Source organism: Nicotiana tabacum, chromosome 24 (assembly GCF_000715075.1).
Source record: "Nicotiana tabacum cultivar K326 chromosome 24, ASM71507v2, whole genome shotgun sequence".
NCBI classification, from domain to species: Eukaryota; Viridiplantae; Streptophyta; class Magnoliopsida; order Solanales; family Solanaceae; genus Nicotiana; species Nicotiana tabacum.
This window is the reverse complement of record NC_134103.1, coordinates 17746560-17770504: the sequence shown is the minus strand read 5'-3', so window position 1 is coordinate 17770504 and position 23945 is coordinate 17746560. Positions and strand designations below refer to the sequence as shown.

Here is a 23945-nt window from a genome sequence, read left to right as displayed (position 1 = left end):
CACCTAGCATGTGCGTCACCTTTAAAATAATCACATGATACTAAAATCCGGGGTTTCATACCCTCAAGACCAGATTTATAACTGTTACTTACCTCAGAGCGTGAAATTCTTTACTCTGTTATGCATTTGCCTCGCAAATCGGCCTCTGAATGCCTCGAATCTAGTCACAAATAATTCATTTCAGTCAATAAAATTTATTGGAATTAACTCCATAAGAAAATGCTAATTTTCCATAAAAATCCGAATTTTAGCTCAAAAATCGCCTGTGGGACTCACGTCTCGGAACTCGACAAAAGTTACAAAATTCGGAAGCCCATTCAACCACGAGTCTAACCATACCAATTTTATCAAAATTCGACCACAACTCGGCCTTCAAATCCTCAATTTAAACTAAGAGGGTTTTTAAACTTTTCCAACTTAATTCACCAATTAAATGATAAAAACAACCATGGATTTGGGTAATTTAACCAATATTGAGTTAAGAACACTTACCCCATTGTTTTTCTTAAAAAACTGCCGAAAATCGCCTCTTCCCGAGCTCAAATCCGTCAAAAACTGGAAATAGGACTCTCCGTCCAGACCTCTCTTCTTCGCGAACGCGACAGGACCCTCGCTTTCGCGAAGCACAACTCGACTGCCCAAAAATTTAACCCTTCACGAACGCAATCGTGGCTTCGCGAACGCGAAGCTTTGCAAATCTTACTCTTCGCAAACGCGACCACAGCTTCGCGAATGCGAACGCCACCTCGCGAACGCGTAGAACAAGGACCCGGGGTCCCCCAATAGCCTCACTCCTCTTCGCGAACGCGACACCTCTCACGCGTTCGCGATGCACACACAGACCATACCTTCACATTCGCGTCCTCCCCTTTGCGGACGCGAAGAACAAAACCTCACACTCAGAAAACACTATTCGCGAACGCGAGGGCCCACTCGCGAACGCGAAAGAGAAAATCAGAAAAATGCAGCAGCAGATATCAGCAATCTCACCAAGGCCAAAAATGATCCGTTAACCATACAAAACTCACCCGAGCCCCTCGGGACCTCAACCAAATATACCAACAAGTCCTAAAATATCATACGGACTTAGTCGAACCCTCAAATCACCTCAAACAATGCTAAAACCATAAATTACACCCCAATTTAAGCCTAATGAACTTTGAAATTTCTAGTTTCTACAAACGACTCCAGAACCTATCAATTCACGTCCGATTGACCTCAAATTTTGCACACAAGTCATAAATGACATAACGGATGTATTCAAATTTTCAGAATTGGATTCCGACCCCGATATCAAAAAGTCAACCCCAGGTCAAACTTCCCAAAAATTCAACTTTCGGCATTTCAAGCATAATTCCTCTACGGACCTCCAAATAATATTCCGGACATGTTTCTAAGTCCAAAATTACCATACGGAGCTATTAAAATTATCAAAATTCAAATTCGATGTCGTTTACACATAGGTCCATATCCAGTCCACTTTTCTAACTTAAATTTTCAATTATGAGACTAAGTGTCTCATTTCACTCTGAATTCCTTCCGGACCCGAACCCACTAACCCGGTAAGTCATAAAATAACTATAAAGCATAAATTGAGCAGTAAATGGGGATCGGGGTTATAATACTCAAAACGACCGATCGAGTCGTTACAAACATATTAAAATGTAAGGATAATGTAAATATTTTTTAGGCCATTAATATATGCTATAAGTTAAATCCTAAAACTGTAAGTTACTATTTTCACGGTCTACCAATTTTACCATCAATGGTGTAGTAGTAGTAGTAGTGATCCAAAGATGGAGATTTAGTCAAAACTCCCTCATTTTCTTCCTTATTCATTAATCTTCCCTTTTCTCACGCTCTTCCTTTCCTTCTTAACTCCCCAAAAAACTTTCATCTCTCTCTCATTTGTAAACTTGAAATACTGTACTCTATTTTAATTTGGCATTTCACCATTTGAAGATCTCTATCATATTCCTTTTCATCCTAGCTTTTTCTTGATTGTTAGAATTGAAAATGGCATCCCAAAAAGAGAGAGAAACTCATGTTTACATGGCCAAACTCGCTGAACAAGCTGAGCGTTATGATGGTTTCATTTCTTTCCCTCTTCAATTCTTTCTTTAATTCAGTTTGCTTAGTTATCTATACTTGCATTAATATTTTTTGTACCTTAGACGGATTCATGATTTAAAGCGTAATACGTGCAATTGCTAATATTTGCATTTTAAGACTTTATATTTTCTTTGAAGTTTTTTATATACATATTGTACGTGCACCTATTGTTTGTATGCTAGATTCAATTGCATCTTTGTATTGGTAATTTCTGTGATACAAGATTTGGGAAATGGGGTATAAGGGGTACATGTGCATGCGAGCAAAAAAATATACTCACTCGTGGTACATGCACCAAATCAATAAATGCATGACATGACATGTGTCTTTTACATAAAATTAATTTCTTATTTCATGGTTAATTAATGTACTGCACCTTCTTTTTGTTGGTACACATTGATCAATAGTGGTTGTTTGAGGTTATATAATCCAAATATAAAATGTGGAACACAGTGAACATTTAATGGAATAGAGTTTCTTGCCTTTTCATTGGAATTATGCTTCTGGCTAAAGGTTGAAATTCTCATCAATTTGGAATAATCCTTCTGGCTAAAGATTGAAATATCTCATTAAGTGTTATCAAAGGCGTGCTTAAGCTCTAAAGCGAGGCTCAAAACATGTTGAGCGCTTCTCCTCATCTTATCTTATCTCTTAAATGGAATGTATGAATCTTGACTTTTCATTGGTTTGATTTCACAGAAATGGTTGAGAGTATGAAAAAAGTTGCAAAACTTGATGTGGAATTGACAGTAGAGGAAAGGAACTTGCTTTCTGTTGGTTACAAGAATGTCATTGGAGCTCGAAGAGCTTCATGGCGAATTATGTCATCCATTGAACAGAAAGAAGAATCGAAAGGGAACGAACAAAATGTCAAGCTGATAAAAGGCTACCGTCAAAAGGTAGAGGAAGAGCTCTCCAAGATTTGCTCTGACATTCTTGAAATCATTGACAAACATCTTATTCCATCTGCTGGTACTGGTGAAGCTACTGTCTTCTATTACAAAATGTAAGTCAAAATTTCCTATAACCTTGATAACTTTCTCGAAGGGTGAGTCATGAAGTTAAACTCCCTTTTGCCTTTGCACTCGAGGGTCAATCTCCCTTTGGCCCGAGTAAACCTCTTGTAAGATACCTATCTATACCGAAAGAGATCTATCCATGAATCGGCCTAGACTATCTTCTATCCTGATAGATATGTCCCTATGAACGACTACGCCGCTCTTTATATGTTTTGGCCACGTCTTTTTCCACTCCGAAGAAGAAGGTTTGGATCTTTCAATTTATGTCGTGAGGTATATGACCTATGTTAGGTCCATAAGATACCACAGCTTTTGGTGTTCTATGATTCACCTCTGAATAATGAGTAGGTAGTTCAATCCTTTTTAGTTTGACCCTTTTAGCACTCGAGGGCCAATCTCTGTTCGGCTTGCGTAATCTTTTGCCCACTCTTATGATACCTTTTGAGAGGCCTAAGAAGGCGGAATCAGGATTTGAAGTTTATGGGTTCGAAAATCTAGCACTTTTAAGTTATTGAGTTCTAAAATAATAATTTAAAGTGACTAGGTTCGGTCAAACCTGTCAGTGCTAGCTCCCCATCTCTACGCCTTATAGTAACTGTCTACCCGAGATTGCCCCTTGGCCTTTAGTTTCTGACACAAGGTTAGAATTCTAACCCTCCATAAGAAGGATATGAGATTCTTCATGTCCTTAGCAGCTGGTCCAAACCGAATTCTTTCAGTTTTCAGTAGATTTCTGATAGATTTAGGTTCTTATATTTCTCTCTGTGGTGCAGGAAAGGTGACTATTACCGTTATCTTGCTGAGTTCAAGACTGATTCTGAAAGGAAAGAGGCTGCAGAACAGTCATTGAAGGGCTATGAGGCAAGTTAATTTCTTCTTCTGTTCTAACTGAAACTGTACGATTAGTCGATTAAACGCTGCACATTATTTAGAGCAGCACTTGATTTTGCATCCCTTTACTCCTTTTCAGGCTGCTACTGCAACTGCAAACACTGATCTCTCTTCAACACATCCGATCCGGCTTGGTCTTGCTTTGAACTTCTCTGTTTTCTACTATGAGATCATGAACTCCCCGGAAAGGTAGCATTTCATAACCAATTTATTCTTGAAAACATATGATATGATAAGATGATGTAGATTAGGGCAGCCCGGTGCACTAAGCTCCCGCTATGCGCGGGGTCCGAGGAAGGGCTGGACCATAAGAGTCTATTGTATGAAGTCTCACCCTGCATTTCTGCAAGAGGTTGTTTCAACGGCTCGTACCCGTGACCTTCTGATCATATCAACTTTATCAGTTACGCTAAGGCTCCCCTTCGATAAGATGATGTAGATTGACAATTCAATTTTGCAGGGCTTGTCACTTGGCTAAACAAGCTTTTGATGAGGCAATAGCTGAGTTAGACACTTTAAGTGAAGAATCATACAAGGACAGTACCTTAATCATGCAGCTGTTGAGAGACAATCTCACACTATGGACCTCTGATTTGCCTGAAGATGGAGGTAGTTCTATTATCCAAATAAGAGATTTAGAATGTAGTCCATACCATATCAAGCATAACTCACACATCATACAACAACAAACTAAGTGAAATCCTACAAGTAGGGTCTGGGAAGGGTAGCGTGTATGCAAACCTTTCCGCTACCTTGAAAGGGCAGAGTTGCTGCTTCCGCTAGACTCTCGGCAACTCACACGTCATACATCTTCAAATTCTTTGAGGTCTATGTGATATAGAACTATTTCTACTATAACCATGAAAGTATAGTAATGCAAACTGGGGAATATGTAGGCTTTACTATATGGTTGAAGCAGAATCTAGTAACTTTGGGCCAAATCCTAAATATATAGTAAGAAATTCACTAAATATGTACAGAAAAAAATTAAATTCGTAACTCAATTACTAGATTTGAAATTGTTGTCCTATAATTCAGAAACCACCTTTGATTGCAAGAAGGATATAAGTCAGGGGCGAAACTACAGCCTATCAAGGGTAATCAATTCACCACCCTTCGTCGAAAAATTACATTGCGTATATAGGTAAAATATTAAGTTTTAGAGGTATATAACATATATTGAACATACTTTATCGGAAAATTTTTTCACTTCTTTCAAATTTGAACACCCTTGTGAAAATTCCTGGCTTCGCCACTGATATAAGTTATATACACTGACAGTGTAAATATCCTTCACACTATCAGGGTAGTTTAGCCTCTTTAATGCAGGGTAAGTACCATTTTCATTAAGCTACTTACTTATTAATGCGTATTATAGAGATTTACTTGTAATTACCTCAGAAATGACCTGATTTAGTAAATATTCTTTACGCCGTCAGTACATAGAACTCTTTTGGAAACAATACTCAAGATGACTTTTTGTACAGGTGAAGAGAATGTGAAGGCTGATGAACCAAAAGTTGCTGAACCAAAATCTGCAGATGCCAAAGCTGCTGAAACTGAAGTGAGTTATTAACTTGACCTATTTCCGTTTTAAAGTTTACATTATTTGACTCTACTAACAAAAAATTCTATTTTTCTTGGCATCATTACAGGAGGCATCAAAAGCTAAGCAATAGTCGATACGCGCAACAAATTACTACAGAATTTAATTTTATTTTTTCATCTTTGCGAGACACAACTGCTTGCATAATTTTGCAATGGCCTCATCAGAAGAAGATGCAATTCATCAGCTGCTCTTTTTAACTAGTTTTGAGACTTATTCCTTGCTTTTTTTGTTGTTGAACTACTCTTGTTGTTAATTATGGAAGAGTTACGAATCTAAACTGCGGGCATGTTTTGTATTAATTAATATTTTTTTAATATATTTGAGCCTTTGTTATATCCTTGCTTTTGTCAAGGAGCAAGATAATGACTTGAAAATATGGATTCTTACTTTCACTATATCGAACGGAAATGAATGCTAAATATTTTGATACCTATCATTCCATTTACTCTCTTACTAGTTGACTGTTTCTTTAGAATAAAACAACATTGACAAATCCTCGTGGGGTGGGGTGGGGTACGTGGAGGGTGTGTATGCATAGCTTACCCTTATCTTAAGAAGGTAGAGAGGCTATTTCTGATAGACCTTATAAGTAAAGATACAAAAAAAAGCAGTAGCAACAGACCATAACATCAACATGATAACAAGAAAACCAAAGCGAAAAAGGATAGTCCGGTTTTGTTGACTGAAAAATCAGAGCAGTTGTTTTCCTCTGTAACATTCTTGATTCACCGTTTTGGTTTTCCAGTTTTATCTACCTGTTAATATGAATGCCTTCAGCCACGAAATTAGAGGAGGACTATTTCCATGGTTGAGATTCCATTTTTGGGGTTTTTATTACATTTCCTGAATTCCTGAAAACTAGAGATGACCAATTGCCCACTGTACTTTCTTGAGGACTTCAAGCGTTCAACGATCTTAAGATATTCGAGATCAACCATTTGTAGATCTTTCAGATCAAGCCTTGCTACTTGAACTTCATTCTCTTTCTTTTTCTTTTTTTTTTGAAATAATAATGGTGGTGTCTGATTAGTTTGTGCGTAACTTTGACTAATTTTCCAAATATTTATTACCTCCATTAGTACTGGAACCTATGCCAACCAAAGCTTAGGAAAATGAGAAAAGTGCACCTAGTTTCGTCTCTACTGAAAATGCCAGTACCATACAGTTGCTTCAAAGCGAACACGATGCTCCTTGGTCAGATGGCCAAGATATTGGTGAATACATAATTGAGAAAATAATACATATAATCACACGAAAACCATGAAAGTCAGTTGCTCAGACCTTGGTTCCCTCGTAATTCCACGCTCTTCAACCCCCAAGTCATCCCTTTGGGGCACTCAGAAATTGTGCCACATGAACATGAAGCTATTTAAACATCTTAGGGAAAGGAACAATGGCTGAACTAACAATGCTTTATACTAGTAGAAATAAGCTCTCTAGCCATTGTACATTTTTGCATTATGCAAATAGAATAAACTAATTACATACCGATTTATTCAGTAATCTTGATCAGTCAGACTCCTTAAGTGGTCACATTTATCCAGAAAATCTCTTAGCATAGGGAATTTTGATGCTTCACAACATCTCCAAGTACAGAAAAGAGGGGGGGGGGAGGAGTCTCAAAGAGAAAATATGTAAAAAGATCAACTGTCTGTATTAGGAAAGCTGAAATCAATTCTCAGCATGCATAAATTTCAGTAAGGTTTAGAATTTGCCAATTTAAGAAGATTCAAGAAAAGAGTACCAGATTGATTATGGCAACAAAAACAAAAAGAATTTAACCATTCTGATACTACTATACAAGAATTGCCAGAGGTGAAGTCCAAAATCCATATCGATTTCAAACTCGTTCAAGATTCTTCCTTCGAGAAATAACTCTCTGGCAACGAAAATTCTTCCTCTTGATTTAGGATTTCTGCATCCTCGTCATCTGGTTTCTGAAATTAGTTAAAACGGACATCAGAGTAAGAACACTCATCCCTCGTAACTCCAAGAAGAATTTGCCCCACAAATCAAGATTCTATCCTACGAAATAGAGATAACTATGCCTACATTGAAGGTCCTATAATATATACGACGACAACTACAACAAACTCAGTGGATTCCCACAAGTGGGGTATGGGGTATGGGGAGGGGAGGGCGTACACAAACCTTACCCCTACTCTGGGCAGGCAGAGAGGCTATTTCCGTTAGACTCTGAAGGTCCTATGATATATAATTGAAAAATATAGTAATATAAGCAGCTTATTCAAAATGTGCACTACATAACTCCTAAGGTAAATTATGCAGTCAAACAAATTCTCTTTGAAGTATTTCAATCTCTTTCCTTCCTGGTTAAATATCAATAGGATGTCTGTCGTATAGGGCCAGAATTTAGCAACAAACTGAAGAGATCTGTCTCCTTGATGTCGCTTTCAATGTCCTAATCTTAGTCTCTTGGAGAAAACTGGACCAACTATGATATATTAAGAAGAAACTCAAATTACAACTTAAAGAACAGTGTGCAAATATGTGGCTCAGTGCGTCCACTTTGACCCTGCTAATCATAGAGCACGAAGAATGGCTTTATTTATATGTAACTTCTCCTGCTACAACGAGCAGCCTTTCAAAGTCAAATACTGAATAACAGGAAAGTTATGACAATTGAAGTCAAATAGAAAGCAAACCAATAATACATACCACCATTTCCAAGTTGTAGAAGCGATCCAGCAGCTTCAAAACATCATCAGGAGCAAATTGCCTATTGAAGCTGTGACAGTAAATTCAATGTTGAAAGACAAAAGATACAGTCACAAAAAGTTTAAATCAAACGCCTCACACTCTCTATCTACATGTGTGTGTGTGTGTGTGCATGTGTGTGTGTGGGGGTAAGTACGTTAATTTCACACGTGCCTCATTTTTCTTATTTCTTTTCTGAGAGTGCGGCATGACCTAAGTTCATTAACAACCATAAATGAAGAGAGTTAATAAAAGAAAAGGACAAAAAGTAGCCTAGTAACCTTCTACGCAGATATTCTGTTAAGCCGTAAAGGACAAAATGACGATGTATGCCTGCAATAAGAATCAAGGTGAACATGTTAAAAGCAGCTAGCAAAATTTAATGCAAGCTACTCTGCCCTTTCCACACCTTCCATTCTTTTGCCCTTCAGAAACTTTTTTTAAAAAAAACATCCAATAATATTCTTATGATTACAGCTACTTTTTCTTCTCTATCACTGCATTTTTACGATTTCAACGGTTATATTGTAATAGATATAGTATCAATTATTGTGACAGTGATAATTAAATTAAAAGATATTCCTACTTAGCTAAATCGCTCTCTGTTACAGATAGCGTAATCTCGCAGCCAAATAGCATGAAAGTAATTAATTCTGTACAGGCTAGGTATAGAGCAATAATTACTAAGAATCTTGCAACATCAGGAAACACTGAGATGATATCCAAGTATATGATCCAGCCAGATATTAGATCAAAGTTAAGAATCATGTAAGCAAGGTAACTATGATACTACAAAGTCAAACGCTTCAATCAAATTAAGCTTTGAAAACAACTATGCAGCTCCATCTTTATGCGAGCATGTAGAGGAATTTCCTACCTAGCTCCAATTATTTTATGTTACTTTGTTTATAATCTACCTATCTCCAGTTATACCTAGCTCCATTTATACACAGGCATGCTGCATATACTTTCTTTTTTTTGAGTAATGTAAAATTTTATTAACAGAATAGCACCCAGAAAGTGCTATACTATTACGAAAAAAGGGGGTGACTACAACTCTATTTAATAGCACGCTACATATACTTAGGCACCATTTGGTTGGCCAAATTAGCAAACTAATCTCTGCATAAAGTATAACGAAGTTTGGTTGGGGCACATAAGAAAAAATAATATGTGTATAACTAATGCATGAAGTAATATAGGGTTTAGTTGTTGCTATTAAGTTTAGTATCCATATGCCTTTATGTGGGAATATATTTATTATTTATGCGGGCCATAATGTAGAATAAGAACACGTGAAATAGAAATACGTGGATAAAATTATTTAAAGACAAAAATATCCTTAAAACTAGGTAGTTCATCGGTTATCCACTGCATAACAATTCGTATATTGCTATTCACGGGAAGAATATTGTGTCATCTTCAATCCCGGCATATTTCGAATGCTGGAAGCATCGATTTTTAATTTCATTAAGACTTGATAGTTCAGAAGAGCAATTAATTTGATCAGAATAGTAGAATGGAACGCAATAAAGGAATTAAATACTCCTTTCTTTTCCAATCGCCTCACATAGACAGACATTGGGCGAGCTTCTTGAGATTCTCAATCACTCTTTTTAATGGGAAGGAGTAGTGCGGGAAGAGAGTGAGACCAAGTCGAGCCACTAGTAGAGGAAGCCCTTCCCACGTATTCTAGTTGAATACGATTAAATGGATGCAATATCAACTAGAGAGATCAACATGCGCCTTTGAGTTGAGGCTGCTGGTGGCATAGAACGAACTAATCAACGACCGGGAGCAACCTGAATGGAATTGTTACTTCCCAAAAATCTTGCTTTAAAATCAAAGAAAGAAGGTCTATGTTGCCACGGCATAACAACCTACATTATTATTTACTACATAAGCAGAGCTCTAAGTATAACGGTAAAAATTGTGCGCTAAGGTGCGCAATGCATTAAATTTCTTCAAACCATAGTAATCAAAGCACCTCAATTTCCATAGACCTTCAATATGTTCCAGATTATACCACAAGTTCTTATCCACCACATTTTACTTCTGAACTAGACAAACTATGATAAAGTTGCCACCTTTCAGCTTTAATAACAAAAACACACCAAGACATAAGGCAATTAATTGAAGAGGATACATATAAAATGTGTAATGACAGATAAAAAGTGACAAATTATACCTCTCAATTTGGCAGGGGGATAGATTTCAAGAGCCTCCAGCAATCTTATCTCCAATTCCACCTGTGATTGCTCCTATAGCTCGAAAATAAACATGCTCAGAAAAGAAACAAAATAATTGATAAACCACGGTAGACAAAGTTACGTGATAACTGTGCTAGGGAGAGGTAGCAGATACGTGGTGTAATAATCGAGTTGCGCGCAAGCGGGTCCGGACACCACCGTCATTAAAAAAAAGTTTCATATAGCTGACCCCAACTAGTTTACAATTAATAAATTATACTATAATCTAAGACATAACATACATATGATACATACACAACCATGTCACAGCAAAGAATAATAAATAATTAAAAAACAATGAAGAAAAAGGATACCTTACGAAGAGCAGAAGAGGGAGGTTTACAAGGAGAATGTACGGACATGCCATCTTGTTCGTCATGCTCTCCTCCTTCTTCTACTTCCTCTTCTTCTTCTTCTTCTTCTTCTACTGTTTCCTTTTTCATTTCCTCTTCTTTCTTGCCTTTCCCACTTGCCCCAGTGTTCTGCCCCATTACTTTTTTTTTTTTTTGGTTCTTCGCTCTTGGGGTTTTATGGGTGTGGGGAATTTATCACAGAATGATGCATGAAAGATTGGATTTTGATGTAATCGTTTGTTTCTTGAAAGGGGTTTTGATCAATTTTTGTTGAGAAAAGCTCGGTATTCTCAGTTTGATTTTAGAATCAAGATTCTATTGGGCTGGTTTTTTTGGGGTTTTGAATGTGGAGAATGGTAAAATTAACCCAAGTAGTAACTCAGCATCGGTTTAAACTAAAAATAATCGATAAATGTATAATATATGTATAATTTATATATTATATGTGTATAATCAATACATAATGTACCAAGATGGTTAGAGAAAGTAAATAATGAATATGGCCAGCTATTTGTGTAAAAATTTCTTTTGAATGTCAAAATAATATGGGCTAGCCATTTTCAGACTGGTAATTAGAAAATAGTCAATATTTGTAAAGTTATTGAAAAATACTTACTATTTTATGCCGAGATAAAATCTGGATAAAAATATCCTAGCTGAAACATGAAAAGTTCCAGCGTAATATACTGGATTATAGAGCTCATGCGTATAAACTTCCATCATATTATGTTATAATCTCAAATGTAAAAATTATGAATTCCAGCATATTATGCTAGAAATTTTTCCAGATTTTTAAAGGTGTTTTGTTCAAATTTTATATTTACATAAAAAAAAAGTAATTAAATTTCGATTATTTTTGAAATTGTAGCTAATTTTCAATTAACAGTTGTAAATCGTGCGAGTTTTTGATTATTTCTTTTTCCGTTTTGAATTGGAAAAGTTTTGGGCTACAGAATGCAGAAAATTTAAACGTCAAATAAAATTAATATTTCTAAATTAAAGGAATTATTTGATCAGTCGTAAGAGGATATAGATATATCTATTTTGTAAAATTAAATAAGTATTTGCACTTTTTTGTTCCAATTATAACTCCAATTAATAAATCTTCATTATAGTAAGTTTATTCCAATTTCCTTTATTCAAAATATTTCTAAAAGAAAGAAAGCTCATGTGCGAACCATGTGACCTGCACCCCCTTTTCTTCACGGAGGGGATACCCTGTTATTTCAAGTTTTCACATAGAACCTGCCACCCATAGGCGTATGCAATGTAGAAGCTATGGTTAAACTTAACTCATAGCTTTCGTTTATACCCTATATATTTACCTAAAAAATTATCAAATATGTATAAATAATAAATTTTGAGTCCATTAAATTAGATGAGATACAGTAAAATTGCAAATCTGAACCCATAAAGTTAAATTTTGGATCTGCCTCTGCTGCCACCCATTCGGAAGCCATAAGTAGAGTGTCTTCAGCTACGTGAACAAGATAACTTTCAAAAGTACCATGGTGGGCGGAGTTACTCGATGCCTATGCCGGTAAAAGTAGGACGTATCCACTAGAATAGTTGGGATATGTATAGATTGGCTAAGACATCACGGTTAAAAAAAACAAAAATTATAGTTTTAACATGTACTTAAGTTAATTTAAGAAAATATGCACTCAAGGATGCTTGCACCTTTTGCAGATTCAGGAAGAAACCTAGAGTGCCTAATAGGTCCATTTCTGCAAGAAATTCGGTCACTTTCAAAAGTGTTTTAGTCCAAAAATTGGCCTTGAACTTGACAGTTAAAGGAATCAGACTCTGAAAGTCAAAAATACGTATGCTCAAAAGGAAAAAAGAAAAAAATCAAAAGTGTTTAGGCAACCTTGGTTAAGTGTAAGAAACTTTGGCCCTTAGCCTTGGCTGTCCGTGCAAATACATCATATGCAAACATATGTTCAGAAAAATAGGCACATTAGCACAGCCACAACTGACAGAAAGCTGATATTGAATGGAGAAATCTGTCTTCTGGTATTACAAAAACTTCCCCTTTTTTTGTGGCTAGAATGGTAAGACAAGGCTGTTTCCGATAGACCCTCGGCTCAAGGAACAGTGAAAATAAAGTAACAAGCAGTAGCAACAAAAGTTAAGAACCAAAAATGGTAACCAAAATCAGATAAGAGTATCGATTATGGAGAATTGAAAACAAGAATGAAGCAGAAAATTGTATTTGATGCAAACTGCTTCAGCATGAAAAGTGCCTACAGTTTATTCACAATGAGCTGAATATCTCATTGCATTAGCAAAATTGCCTGTCTTTACGCTTCCTAATGGGTGAAAAAAGAATACATAAATATGTTAAAACAAGAACCTTCTAACCAGACACCATCCTCCACAGCTTAATACTAACCAGAACTAAATAATTTACAGCCACTGCTTAAAGGATCGCCCGAGGCATATGAGATGCAACACTACTAAACTTTGTGAACACCTACATCAGCACTCAGGTGTTCCACTAGCAGAGGCAAGCTAGAAGAAGAGGAAAAAGAGTCCAACATTCTAATCCCAGCAAGTTTCTTCAGCAAAGAGCCGAGAAACCGTGTCGACTATGCATGCAATCTCTGATTCACCTCAGCACCATCTAACCAGCGTATTCCGTGCTGTATTGAAGATCAAAAAGCATGTTCCGTCGATTCTCTGTGCCCAGTCGGATGTTAAACTTTTTGGCCAAGTCCTCGACTCGATCATCAGACTCATAATCCATCTCTCGAGTACATCGCCTTCGGATCTTTTTCAGCATCTCCTTGGAAGGTTTATACTGCGCATGCACCTGCACATGAAACAATAGCATAATTCGTTAGCTAAAATGAAAAGCGGGCTCATTTTCTTCACTGACGATTGCAGGGGTCTGGGAGAGTGAAAGCTTTTACCATCTCATCAACTACTGAAATTGCAGCTTTCGGTTCTCGCTTAATAAGATGAGCATCAACAAGTAGAGAATATGTCATTTCATTTGGCTTCACGCCTAAATCCATGAAGTGCTCATAGACTTTTGTTGCTTCATCTCTCTGCAACAAGAAAAGATACTTTGTCAATAATCATATAATCGTGCATCGCATGCAAATGTGCACTCCCATTATTTGTACATCTTAAGACTGCTAGCAGAGGATTCTATCACCATACAAATGAAAGAATGTAGTTCCGACGTTTTATTAATAACAGAACTTGGGATAATGACCTTCACAGATTATTATAATGACCTTCAGATCTCACATTCATTTCTATTTACCTTGCCAAGTTTCGCAAATGCATATATCAGAGCATTGTATGAATGGATATCTGGGACTAATCCAAAAGAGGATTCAATTGCAGCAAATGTCTGATAAGCACGATCAATATCCCATATATTGGCACAACCTAGAATTACACAATTGAGGGCAGCAACAGACTTGTAAGGGGGGTCTGCTCGGCTCAAATTCTCCAGCTGATAGTAAACCTGAAATCTGTAGAGGTCAGCAGCGATACAAAGTGCAAGGCCACCATATAGAGAACATCTGACTGACTTAAGTAGGTGCAGCAAAATGCTAAGCTGTGAGATATGCAAAGTTGGGAATTAGACGATCAATTTATTCCCTAATTTCAGCATGTCTTAGAAGAAGCTAAGAAAAAGGGGAGAGTGCTGAAAAAATATGAAGAATGCAGCAGGATGAACATTTAAACATCAGTAGCAGAAATTTTCAGACCTACTTCACACGTGTTGAGATACTTGATTAATAAAACTTGACGCAAACCAATATTAGGCAGGGTATACTTGAAGAGAAAGAACATACAGAGTCCAAAGTGACAAAACCATTCCTGCAACAAGCAACAGCCAGTGGATTCAAGGTGGTAAACGGAGAAAATAGTTCTGCACTCTCTTCTTTAGAACTACCATAAGCTTTCTCAAACTCATGCAGGGTAGCAAAAGCATTCTGCAATTGCCCCAAAGAAGCGTGGGCATATATCTTCGCAAGGAAAGATTCAGGGTTAGGGGCCCTCATTTGCCGTAGTGAGCGCTTAAGGACTTCCCAAGCACCATTAAGGAGTTTAGCATTGTAGGTTCTACCAGCAGTTCCAAGTGCAGCCACAAGCAGTCCTTCATCAACAGAGAGCGAAACAGGGGGCCTCACACTCTCACCTCTAACAACCCATTTCACAAAGAACTCCAAGGAAGAAAAAGCTAGTTCATTATTATCTGCCTGTAGTGCAACATCAGCAAGGTGTGTGCACATGTTCCAAGGCGGCAATAGGCCTTTGTTCTGGTCTGTTTTCTGGCAAAATCCACAAAAGCGGCATCAGAGACTAAAATATATTTTAAAAAAGGTGAAGCTTCATGGTAAGAATTATCTCAACAAAGGCATACATACCTTGCATTTCTCTATTATCGACACCAATATATCCAGCCTGTTGTTGAAGACACAGCTTCGCACACACTCATTAAATACATTCATGGACAGCTTATACCCAGATTTCAAGGCTGAATCAACATATTTCAAGGCAGCATCAATAAGGTCTGCTTTAAACAGTAAGCCCATAACCAAGTCATATGACTCATCATCAGGCAAAGCTTCTTTATACTCTTTTCCAGTCTGAATCATCCTGGCATAAGTATGACACAAGAAATCTATCAAATAGCATTAATGCATGACAGAGTACTTACATGCATGGTGAAAATACACAGTGAGCTGTGGCAATCAGACCACGCTCAATAAACACCATTAGGTTGCCCTTAACACTTAGTAAACATACTATCCAACACAAACGACAGAAGCAATAGAATGGAGGAATAACCAAACTGAGAGAAAGGAAGCTTAAAAGCGACAAAGCGGAGCAAAGACATGGCAGACATTACTTCTAAGCAAGAAATTAAAGGGGAGAAAAACCCAAATAACAAACCTGATCAGAAGCTTGGCTACAAAAAAAAATATTGAAACCAGCTAACTCAATTCATTTTAGAGGCAGTAACATCTCTTCTTCTGGCAACTTTAAATGTTTCATTATTTTGGAGGGCAAAATATAGGAGAGAGATTTTGCAATGGCGCCCGAATGTGTTGCAATTCGCAAGACCAGTTAAATCCGGAAACATATCCCTGAGACATCACGGGCAAGAACAAGAAACAATTTGATTTGAAGCTCCCTGCTTTGCTTTCACATTCATAGGACCGCAAATGTCCAAATCAATTAATTGCAATGAAAATTCGCTCTTGATGCCTTTTCCAAATGGTTTTCCTGTAGCTTTTCCACCTAGACAATGTTCACAAGTGGACTCATCCACATGTTAAATTTAGCTGGTAAACCTTTTTTTGCTAGCCTTTGCATACGCCGTGGACCCATATGACCAAGTCTAGCATGTCAAATTCTCAAATCATCCTTATGATTACGTGAGAAAGCTAACGTGGATAGCTAACATTCAGATTAAAGGAACAGAAAGTATCTTATTCGACTCATTGTGAGGTGCTTTCTTAGGCTTAGTACAATCACTAGCATAATGACCCTTTTTGATCGCATAGCGACCCTTTTTATCACAATTGAAACATTTCAGTTTAGTCATAGTTTTATTTCTTTCACTTTCTATCGCCTTGTTGGTTATCATTTTAGGTTTCTTGTCCGGCCCAACCTTGCCTTTCGTAAATCAATAGAATATCTCATTAGATTTGAAAACAAGTTACCAAATAGAAGTATTCAACAAATATTTTTGTTTCACAATTAAATAGACAGTATATACACAAATATATACATAAATGGAAAAACTTCAAATCTCTTTTTAGATATACTTATATATATGAATAGGATATCTTGTTGAGATCTTAAAACATAATTTTCATCTTTTTAAGAACAAATCAAGGAGAAAATCATCATACATACCTAATTTCACTTTAAAAATAAGATATTTATTTTTTGTATATATATAGAGAGAGAGTGACAGAGACAAACAGATATGTTCTCTGCATCATATGTAATTTTCGGCTTTATTGAAGCTATCGAGAGATTACAAAATGCTGGCAGTGACGAAGGTTACCAACTTTCGGTGGACACGACTTACTTAGCTTACTAAACTAGCAACAGCAGAGTAAGCTCCCATATCCATGAAGGAATGCTTTCCGACAGAGGAAAACTTTTTGTTGCTAAGCTTGCAGTTAAAGAGTAAGATGCAACATATTCTCAAAAGAGCTTCTTCAAAATTTCGTTATCTTCCTTAAGATAGAAATCTGAATCGCTAACAACGGAATATTTCAGAATCAATAGGCTCATTTTCTTTCTTTCTCTTGTCAACTAGGAAAGGTTCCTCATTTTTTATTTTGGATAAATATCGCTGAAAATAATCAAGACGGAATTAATTATTTCATAATAGTATTAGTTACAAGAAAATTATTTTCAATATCCAAAAATAATTCTAAAATAATGAAATATCAACCACGAGTGGGCATCACCGAGCAACCAGCCTTGTCATCGTCTTCGCCAAGCAGCTCAAACACGACCCATTTGCTTAGAAATGGGTCCATCGTGACCCAATTTATATTTTTCTCCATTTTTTGCCACTTTGATCCAGTTAAAACACAAATTTTTTTCTCAAACATATTTTAGGATTAATTTCAAGCATTAATTGCTCACAAAATCATCAAATATTTCTCAAGACAGGTAGGGCTGATTTTTTGGCCAAAACCCACAAGTTTTGACCAAATCTCTCCAATTAAAACATCGAATTTATGTACTAAACTTATTTTAGGATTCATTTGGATCATCAAATTCAAGCAAAACCGTTCAAATAGTGATCCATAAGATAAAGTAAATGATTATATTTTTCTTAACCAACCCGAATAGATTCTTTTGGCGGTGGTTTGACCAATTGAACTTCAATCCCAGGGAAATACGAGATGTAGCAGAAATTTGATTCTTTTTTTATCTCCAGATCGGGTATTTTTGAAGTACAAAGAGGGTTATATCATCTCATGGAGGATTGGCAAAATATTGGGCTTAGCCCGATTTGAACAAGCGTAGACATATTGCCAACGAATATACCGTCAGTCCTAATTAACCGCTCTGGCATCGACCCAGAAAGAATCAATTTTAGATTTATTGGCTTCCTTAAAATCCAATCAAATCCAATCTTTAAAATTCAATAACTCACAAACACATGGCCGAAAACTATGATCTGTATATCGTTGTAAAGATCTCGATGAGCTCTACGATAACCCTAAGATTTCATGACAAAACTAAGCAAATGAAGACATGAAATAATGCAATGTAGTTTCGAGATTAGCACATAAAAATCCTAAAATTCATGTATTGCATATAAATCATGTAAACAACCGAAAGGCAAGCTATGGTTATGATACAAACGAAGGATTTCAAGTAAAAAACTAGTCAAAAGATTTACAAGTTTTTCGTGGCAGATGCAAATCCTTAGCAAATATAACTTGAAATACTAATTATTAGGGATCAACACAAAACAGATGAATCCCTTGGTTTTCACAACCTAATTACCCCCTTAGATGCAAAGAGTATTTCATCATAAACCCTAGTCTATCTCTTAATGGAAGAAACCTATTTTCCAACATCCATAGTGGTATATTTATAGGCAAGTTATGATTTAGGTGAAGGATTAGCTAATAACCAATAAGCTAATCAACACCCCTTATAGGTGAACTAGGCCCAATAATATTTTCTAACACCAACAAGAGGAACAAACAAAAGCCCTAAAGGTTTCAAACCAAAATTGCTAAAAATATCACATGAATTAATAGCAAGAAATTGGCTGGATTAACAAATCCTAAACCTTAGTAAAAAGGCATTTTGATTCTAATATTGAAAAATACTATTAGGCCTAGTACATCCATAAAGGGTGCTAATTAGCTTATTGGGCCATTAGGTAATCTTCCACCTAAACCCTAATTAATTGCCTATAAATACACCACTATGGGTGTTGAGAAAACATGCTCTGTACATTAAGAGATAGGCGACTAAGCTTTTGAAGAGAAAAAAATACTATTCTCATCTAGAGGGCATTTAGGCTATGGAAATAGAAAGCTCATTCGCTTTGTTGAGGATTCCCAACGACAGGTACTTCTAGTCATGGTTGCAAGAGATCATCCTTCCTCCAGAAAAAAACTTGTAAGTCTCCTAAACAAGTTTTTTACATAATTCCTTCATTGGTATAAGATTCATAAGCTTGTTTCTTTAGTCCTTTACATGAGTTTTGTGCAATATGTAATGTTTAGAGCTTTTATTTATGTGTTAATACTAAAACTTATTGCATTATCTCACGTTTGAATTTGCATGATTTTTGCATGAAACCTTAGGAATTTTGTGGAGTTTGTCGAGATTATTTTGTAAGTAATTGAATTTTAAAGTTTTGAGGTTTTATTATCACAAATTTAATCCTAAAAATTCAATAATTCGAGTTTTGTGCAATTTTTGTACATACTTTTGTACACTTTTTATTACGTAGATCAAGGGACTCAATTCAAATGCCTATGGTGTCTGAATATCATTCGTACAACATTATCCTATGAGATAAAGACATACGCTCCATGGGAAAACGGAGAGAATGTTGTAGCACATGTTTCACACCATGTGTGAAAATATCGACCAAAAGAGTTAACATGTATCTTATCTCAACTTATTGTTGTGTGAGACCCTTTCGAGTACCGTCATGACTCCTATCAATTGCATAAAGATATTATTTTGCACTAGACTAACTTACGTCTCTATCCTTCATCCAATGAACAAAAATTACGATCACAAAAGCTAATCCCATAGGCAAATACCTTTACTATGAAAACCTAAAAGCAAATTACCATAACAGTCTTGGCTCAAGTGATATGGTCACAACTGTCTTCATCGCTTAAGCCTAGAAACGAAGCGCAAAACATGTTGAGCACTTCGCCTTGATTGGCGGACACTTCATTGTCTTCATTAAGTCGCTAAGGCATACTTTTCCTTGTCAATGAGCATAATCCTGAAGATGCAACACTAAACACTTGATATTTCACTTTATCATAATTTTTTTTAATTTCTTTGTCCATATATTTGGTTTCATGCTTCTAATCAGTGTTTTAAAAGGCGTTTTCAAGGCGAGCCCCAGGGCGATCCTTGAGGCGAGGCGCACCAAAAATGCCCCGAGGCAATGGTGTGGGGCGAAAGGCTCAAGAGGCGTACGCCCAGCAATTCGGGATGTACGCTCGGGCGTTTGAGGCGCATTTTTTGTAGTGAGGCATAAGCCCCCAGAGACTTTTTCAAATTAAAACAAATTTTGTTGAATAAGTTCTTCATATAATACCTAAATTCTCAAAAGTCAGCTTGTAATTACTCAAAAGTTTAAAAAAGAAACTGAAATGTATTAAATTTAAAAGTCAAGACCTTTTTTATTGATTGAAGCCCTAATTTATGGTCTTTCCCAATTCTTTATCTTGTCCGCTAGTCTGCTTCTATTTCCCAAAAGCAACAAATAGTAAAAAACAATTACAAATACAAAGTGAACTCCATTCTCCTTCATGGCAGCAAGTTCAAAGTTCAAATTGCAGGTTAGTCATCCTTTCTATTCCTCCATGTAGAAAACTTTATTCTTTTCGACTCAAGTTACTTGTGCTTGTAAGTAGCGTATAATAGATTATTTTGACTAATGTTTTGTGGGGATGGAGCACATCTATATATATTTTTCACATATTTATAGTTTTTATCAATTTTTATGCAATTTTACCTATTTATAAATATTTACTATAATTATATTATTTTATAAAATATTAAAAATTAAATACCATGGGGCTTACGCTTCGTGCCTCGGGGCTTACGTCTCGCTGAGGCATATGTAAAACGCCTCGCTTTACGCCCACGCTTTTTAAAACACTGCTTATAATATTAGTCTTGGACTACACAAACATATTTGTATTTTTTTCTCCATTTGCACCTTTTTTCATTAAAGCTCGTGCTTTATTTGCGCTTTATGCTTAAAGCCCCAACGAACCTTAGAGTTTTTTTGCGTTTTTCGCCTTTGATAACAGTGCCTATCACTGAGCTAAAAGGGTCACAACTCTTCTCTGCAAAATATACTTATAAAAGAAGTTGTTCTCTGCAAAATATTTACGACTCATAAATTCCACATCTTTTCCATCTGTGAATATACAGGTACCAAAAGTTTCAACTTCCTAATCCCCGCCTTTGAAAAATATAACAAAGGCTGAGATTGCAATTTAAAATAAATGAACACTAAAAAAAGAAAAAGGGATCTCCACAATTACAACAAAGGTTTAATCTTTATAAACTCAGGTTATTATATGCGTGGATTGTAAAATTAGATAATTTTTTAAAAGGTAAATAATAAACTCAGAAAATGAGGGAAGTAACCTGCTACAACAAAAGTCAACTACTTCAAATGCCAATAACATTAGTAAAAAACTACACTTTAGTACATGCAGCTTAAATATGGGTCAATTGGTTTTGTGGCTCATTATAACTTCATTTTAGGTTTATGTCAAATCTCCCAAAAGATCTTTATTTTTACATGTAATAGATTTTAAAATGAAACACATCATATCTTTACCGGTCTTTTTTTCTTTTTCATCTATTCAAATTGTAAATGGTTATGTTGAATCATTTTCAACAATTCAAAGATAAAAAATTCTATTAAATACGAACCTTTCGAGCAATTTGACAGCTTTATCAACCCAAGACAATGGTTCCCCAGATTGATACATAGCTTTCAAGATCAAATTATGCGATGCGGTATTAGCAACAAGCCCATATTCCTCCATTTGACTAGCTAATCCCAACAAATCATCAGCAGTAGCACCCATCATCAAGTTAGCCCTCAAATAATGATTAAATAGATTAGCATCAGGCTTATTGGGCTTCCCATTTCGATCCAAAGATCTAATCCAAAGCTCAAACAGCTGCTTCATATCCTCCCACCGTTGTGTCGTCATCCAATCAGCAAAAAGGTTCATTAAACCTTGCACATCAAGTGTTTGTGAAATTGCCTGAATGCGTGCAGCTGGTGATTGGCGAAGGAATGGTAGTGGGACGACTGAGGAGGAGGAGGGTGTGGTGGATGCAAATGGGGACCGCCAGTTTTCATTGTAAAGTGGGCTGCCGGAGGATGGGTTTGGGGGTAATGGGGTAGTGTTGACTTCCGGCGGAGTTCCGGCGAGTTGAGGTTCTTGTGAGAGGAAAGGAACGGTGGTGATTGATCTGTAGTTTGTTAAAGTTCTGATCAACGGTCGTGATCGAGTGAGGAGTGTCATTGTAAGTGTTAGTTTTGGGGAATATTTGCTAGGGTTTAAGGATGTTACTGGGAAATGTTGTTGAGGAAGAGAGAAAGGTTATAAGGGGTGTTGTTGTTATTATCTAAAAGTTGAGGGGTAATTTTGTGTAACATAGATCTATGGGTTTATTGCATATTCGAATTGTTTTGGGCTGGTTTTGTTGCAAATTGGGCGTGTCTGGGTTTCAAACTATTGGACCGATAAGATATGAAATGACTTATGGGCTTCAAAAAGGCATATGCAACTGAATGAAGAGATTGGAGAATAAAGTTATGTAAAGGATGTGAGTGGTGTGAAGGAAAATATTTGAAAATAAGTGGTTTTCTACTTATTTTTTAGTGTTTGATTAGGTAGAAGAAAATATTTTTAAAAAATATAAAATTTAGACAAACACGATAGAGACGAAATAGATAAGTAGGGAGGAGGAGTTGGGGTCTAGAGGCCGGGGTGGCGGTGGTGAGGCTAAGGCGAGGGCAAGGGAAGGGTTAGGGTAAGGGTAGGGTATAGGGGGTGTAGGGGGTGTAGGGGGTGTGGGCGGGGGTACGGGTGGGAATGGGGAAGGTGTAACCTCCTCTTGGTAGGGAAATTATTTTCCTCCAATTAGAGAAAAATAAGTTCATAAAGAAAATATTTTTCAGAACCTTTAAGCCAACTAATTAAACATGAGAAAATTAAACAAATATTTTTCAAATATTTTTTTTTCATACCAAAAACAACCAAAGTCATTCAATTTTGCATAAGTATTACATGAAGCCGCTAGGAGAAAACAAAAGAGATTTTCTATGATACTTAGGGAAAGTTTGAATTCTTACTTACAAAGAATTGTTTAATGATTTTTTGTGATACTTCGACAAAGTTGAGTAACTTTTTCATTATATAAAGTAGTTTAATGATCATAAACCAATAAAATAAAAGTTGAGTGACTATCTTTATTTATTCTAACTTCAAGTGCTAATAATTGAATTCTAAATTTAATATGTGCATAAATTTAATAATTTCTTAACACAAATATATTATTTCAGCAAAAATTATTACTTCTTAGTGGTTAATCCTTTTATCTTCATGCTTTTGCAGTGTAGAAAGTTCAAATCCAATGACCCTCCCATGATCCAATCTTCTTACCCTATTGTATTATGTAAAATATGTTATGCCATGTGGCCACCCAAGAAGGGGACACGTTGAACCTAAGCCGGGAGGACGAAAAATCGGACGCAGATATCCCGTGTGTCACCGAAAAAGATAATGTTCGTGAAGGCATTGAATACTCTGCGCCCGGTAATATTCAATGAGGAATATTCCACAATATTAAAGAGCAACGGTCTGTTACAGAGAATTTAGCATTTATGTGTTACACCCCATATTTATGTACGTGAAAGTACGTTGTAAGTCAATTGATATAAGCTCAAAAAGGATGAAATCCTTCTACAGGGCTGAGGAAAGTATATCGAAGTGTTAAGTAAGTTAGGATGAATGAGACTTGTTAATCATGATTTAAATGAGTATAAAGTGATAATATAACTATATATGATGTTTGGATATAAAATATAAAGTTTGGGGAAAATTAAATTTAAATTATGGAAAATTTGAGTTAAGAATTGCCTTGTAACGAGCCGTTTTGAGAAATTAAATTCGTAAGTTTTATGATGTCATTTTGGGATATAGCATCATACCAAAATGAAGGTCTTAGAACCTATTTTCCAACGGTCCAA

The 23945-nt window shown here is 36.2% G+C and overlaps 3 protein-coding genes across 3 annotated transcripts; 1 reads left to right on the top strand and 2 right to left on the bottom strand.

Annotated features, from left to right (window-relative positions):
* Positions 1 to 1896: 1896 nt before the first annotated feature.
* Positions 1897 to 6062, top strand: LOC107770977 (14-3-3-like protein GF14 iota). The gene is made up of 7 exons (XM_016590303.2): positions 1897 to 2089; positions 2812 to 3118; positions 3905 to 3992; positions 4102 to 4211; positions 4483 to 4631; positions 5510 to 5586; positions 5678 to 6062. Exons 1-7 carry the CDS (start codon positions 2017 to 2019, stop codon positions 5699 to 5701), a joined length of 828 nt encoding a protein of 275 aa, XP_016445789.1. The 5' UTR covers positions 1897 to 2016; the 3' UTR covers positions 5702 to 6062.
* A 1202-nt stretch (positions 6063 to 7264) lies between these two features.
* Positions 7265 to 11260, bottom strand: LOC107770978 (uncharacterized). Its single transcript, XM_075248299.1, has 5 exons — positions 10913 to 11260; positions 10538 to 10610; positions 8631 to 8682; positions 8311 to 8380; positions 7265 to 7568 (listed from the first exon to the last, which is right to left on the bottom strand). The coding sequence occupies exons 1-5, from the start codon at positions 11087 to 11089 to the stop codon at positions 7482 to 7484; spliced, it is 459 nt and encodes a 152-aa protein (XP_075104400.1). The 5' UTR covers positions 11090 to 11260; the 3' UTR covers positions 7265 to 7481.
* A 1836-nt stretch (positions 11261 to 13096) lies between these two features.
* Positions 13097 to 22281, bottom strand: LOC107770976 (pentatricopeptide repeat-containing protein At1g26460, mitochondrial-like). The gene is made up of 6 exons (XM_016590302.2): positions 21611 to 22281; positions 15343 to 15574; positions 14767 to 15246; positions 14226 to 14432; positions 13867 to 14004; positions 13097 to 13766 (listed from the first exon to the last, which is right to left on the bottom strand). Exons 1-6 carry the CDS (start codon positions 22213 to 22215, stop codon positions 13578 to 13580), a joined length of 1851 nt encoding a protein of 616 aa, XP_016445788.1. The 5' UTR covers positions 22216 to 22281; the 3' UTR covers positions 13097 to 13577.
* Positions 22282 to 23945: the final 1664 nt, after the last annotated feature.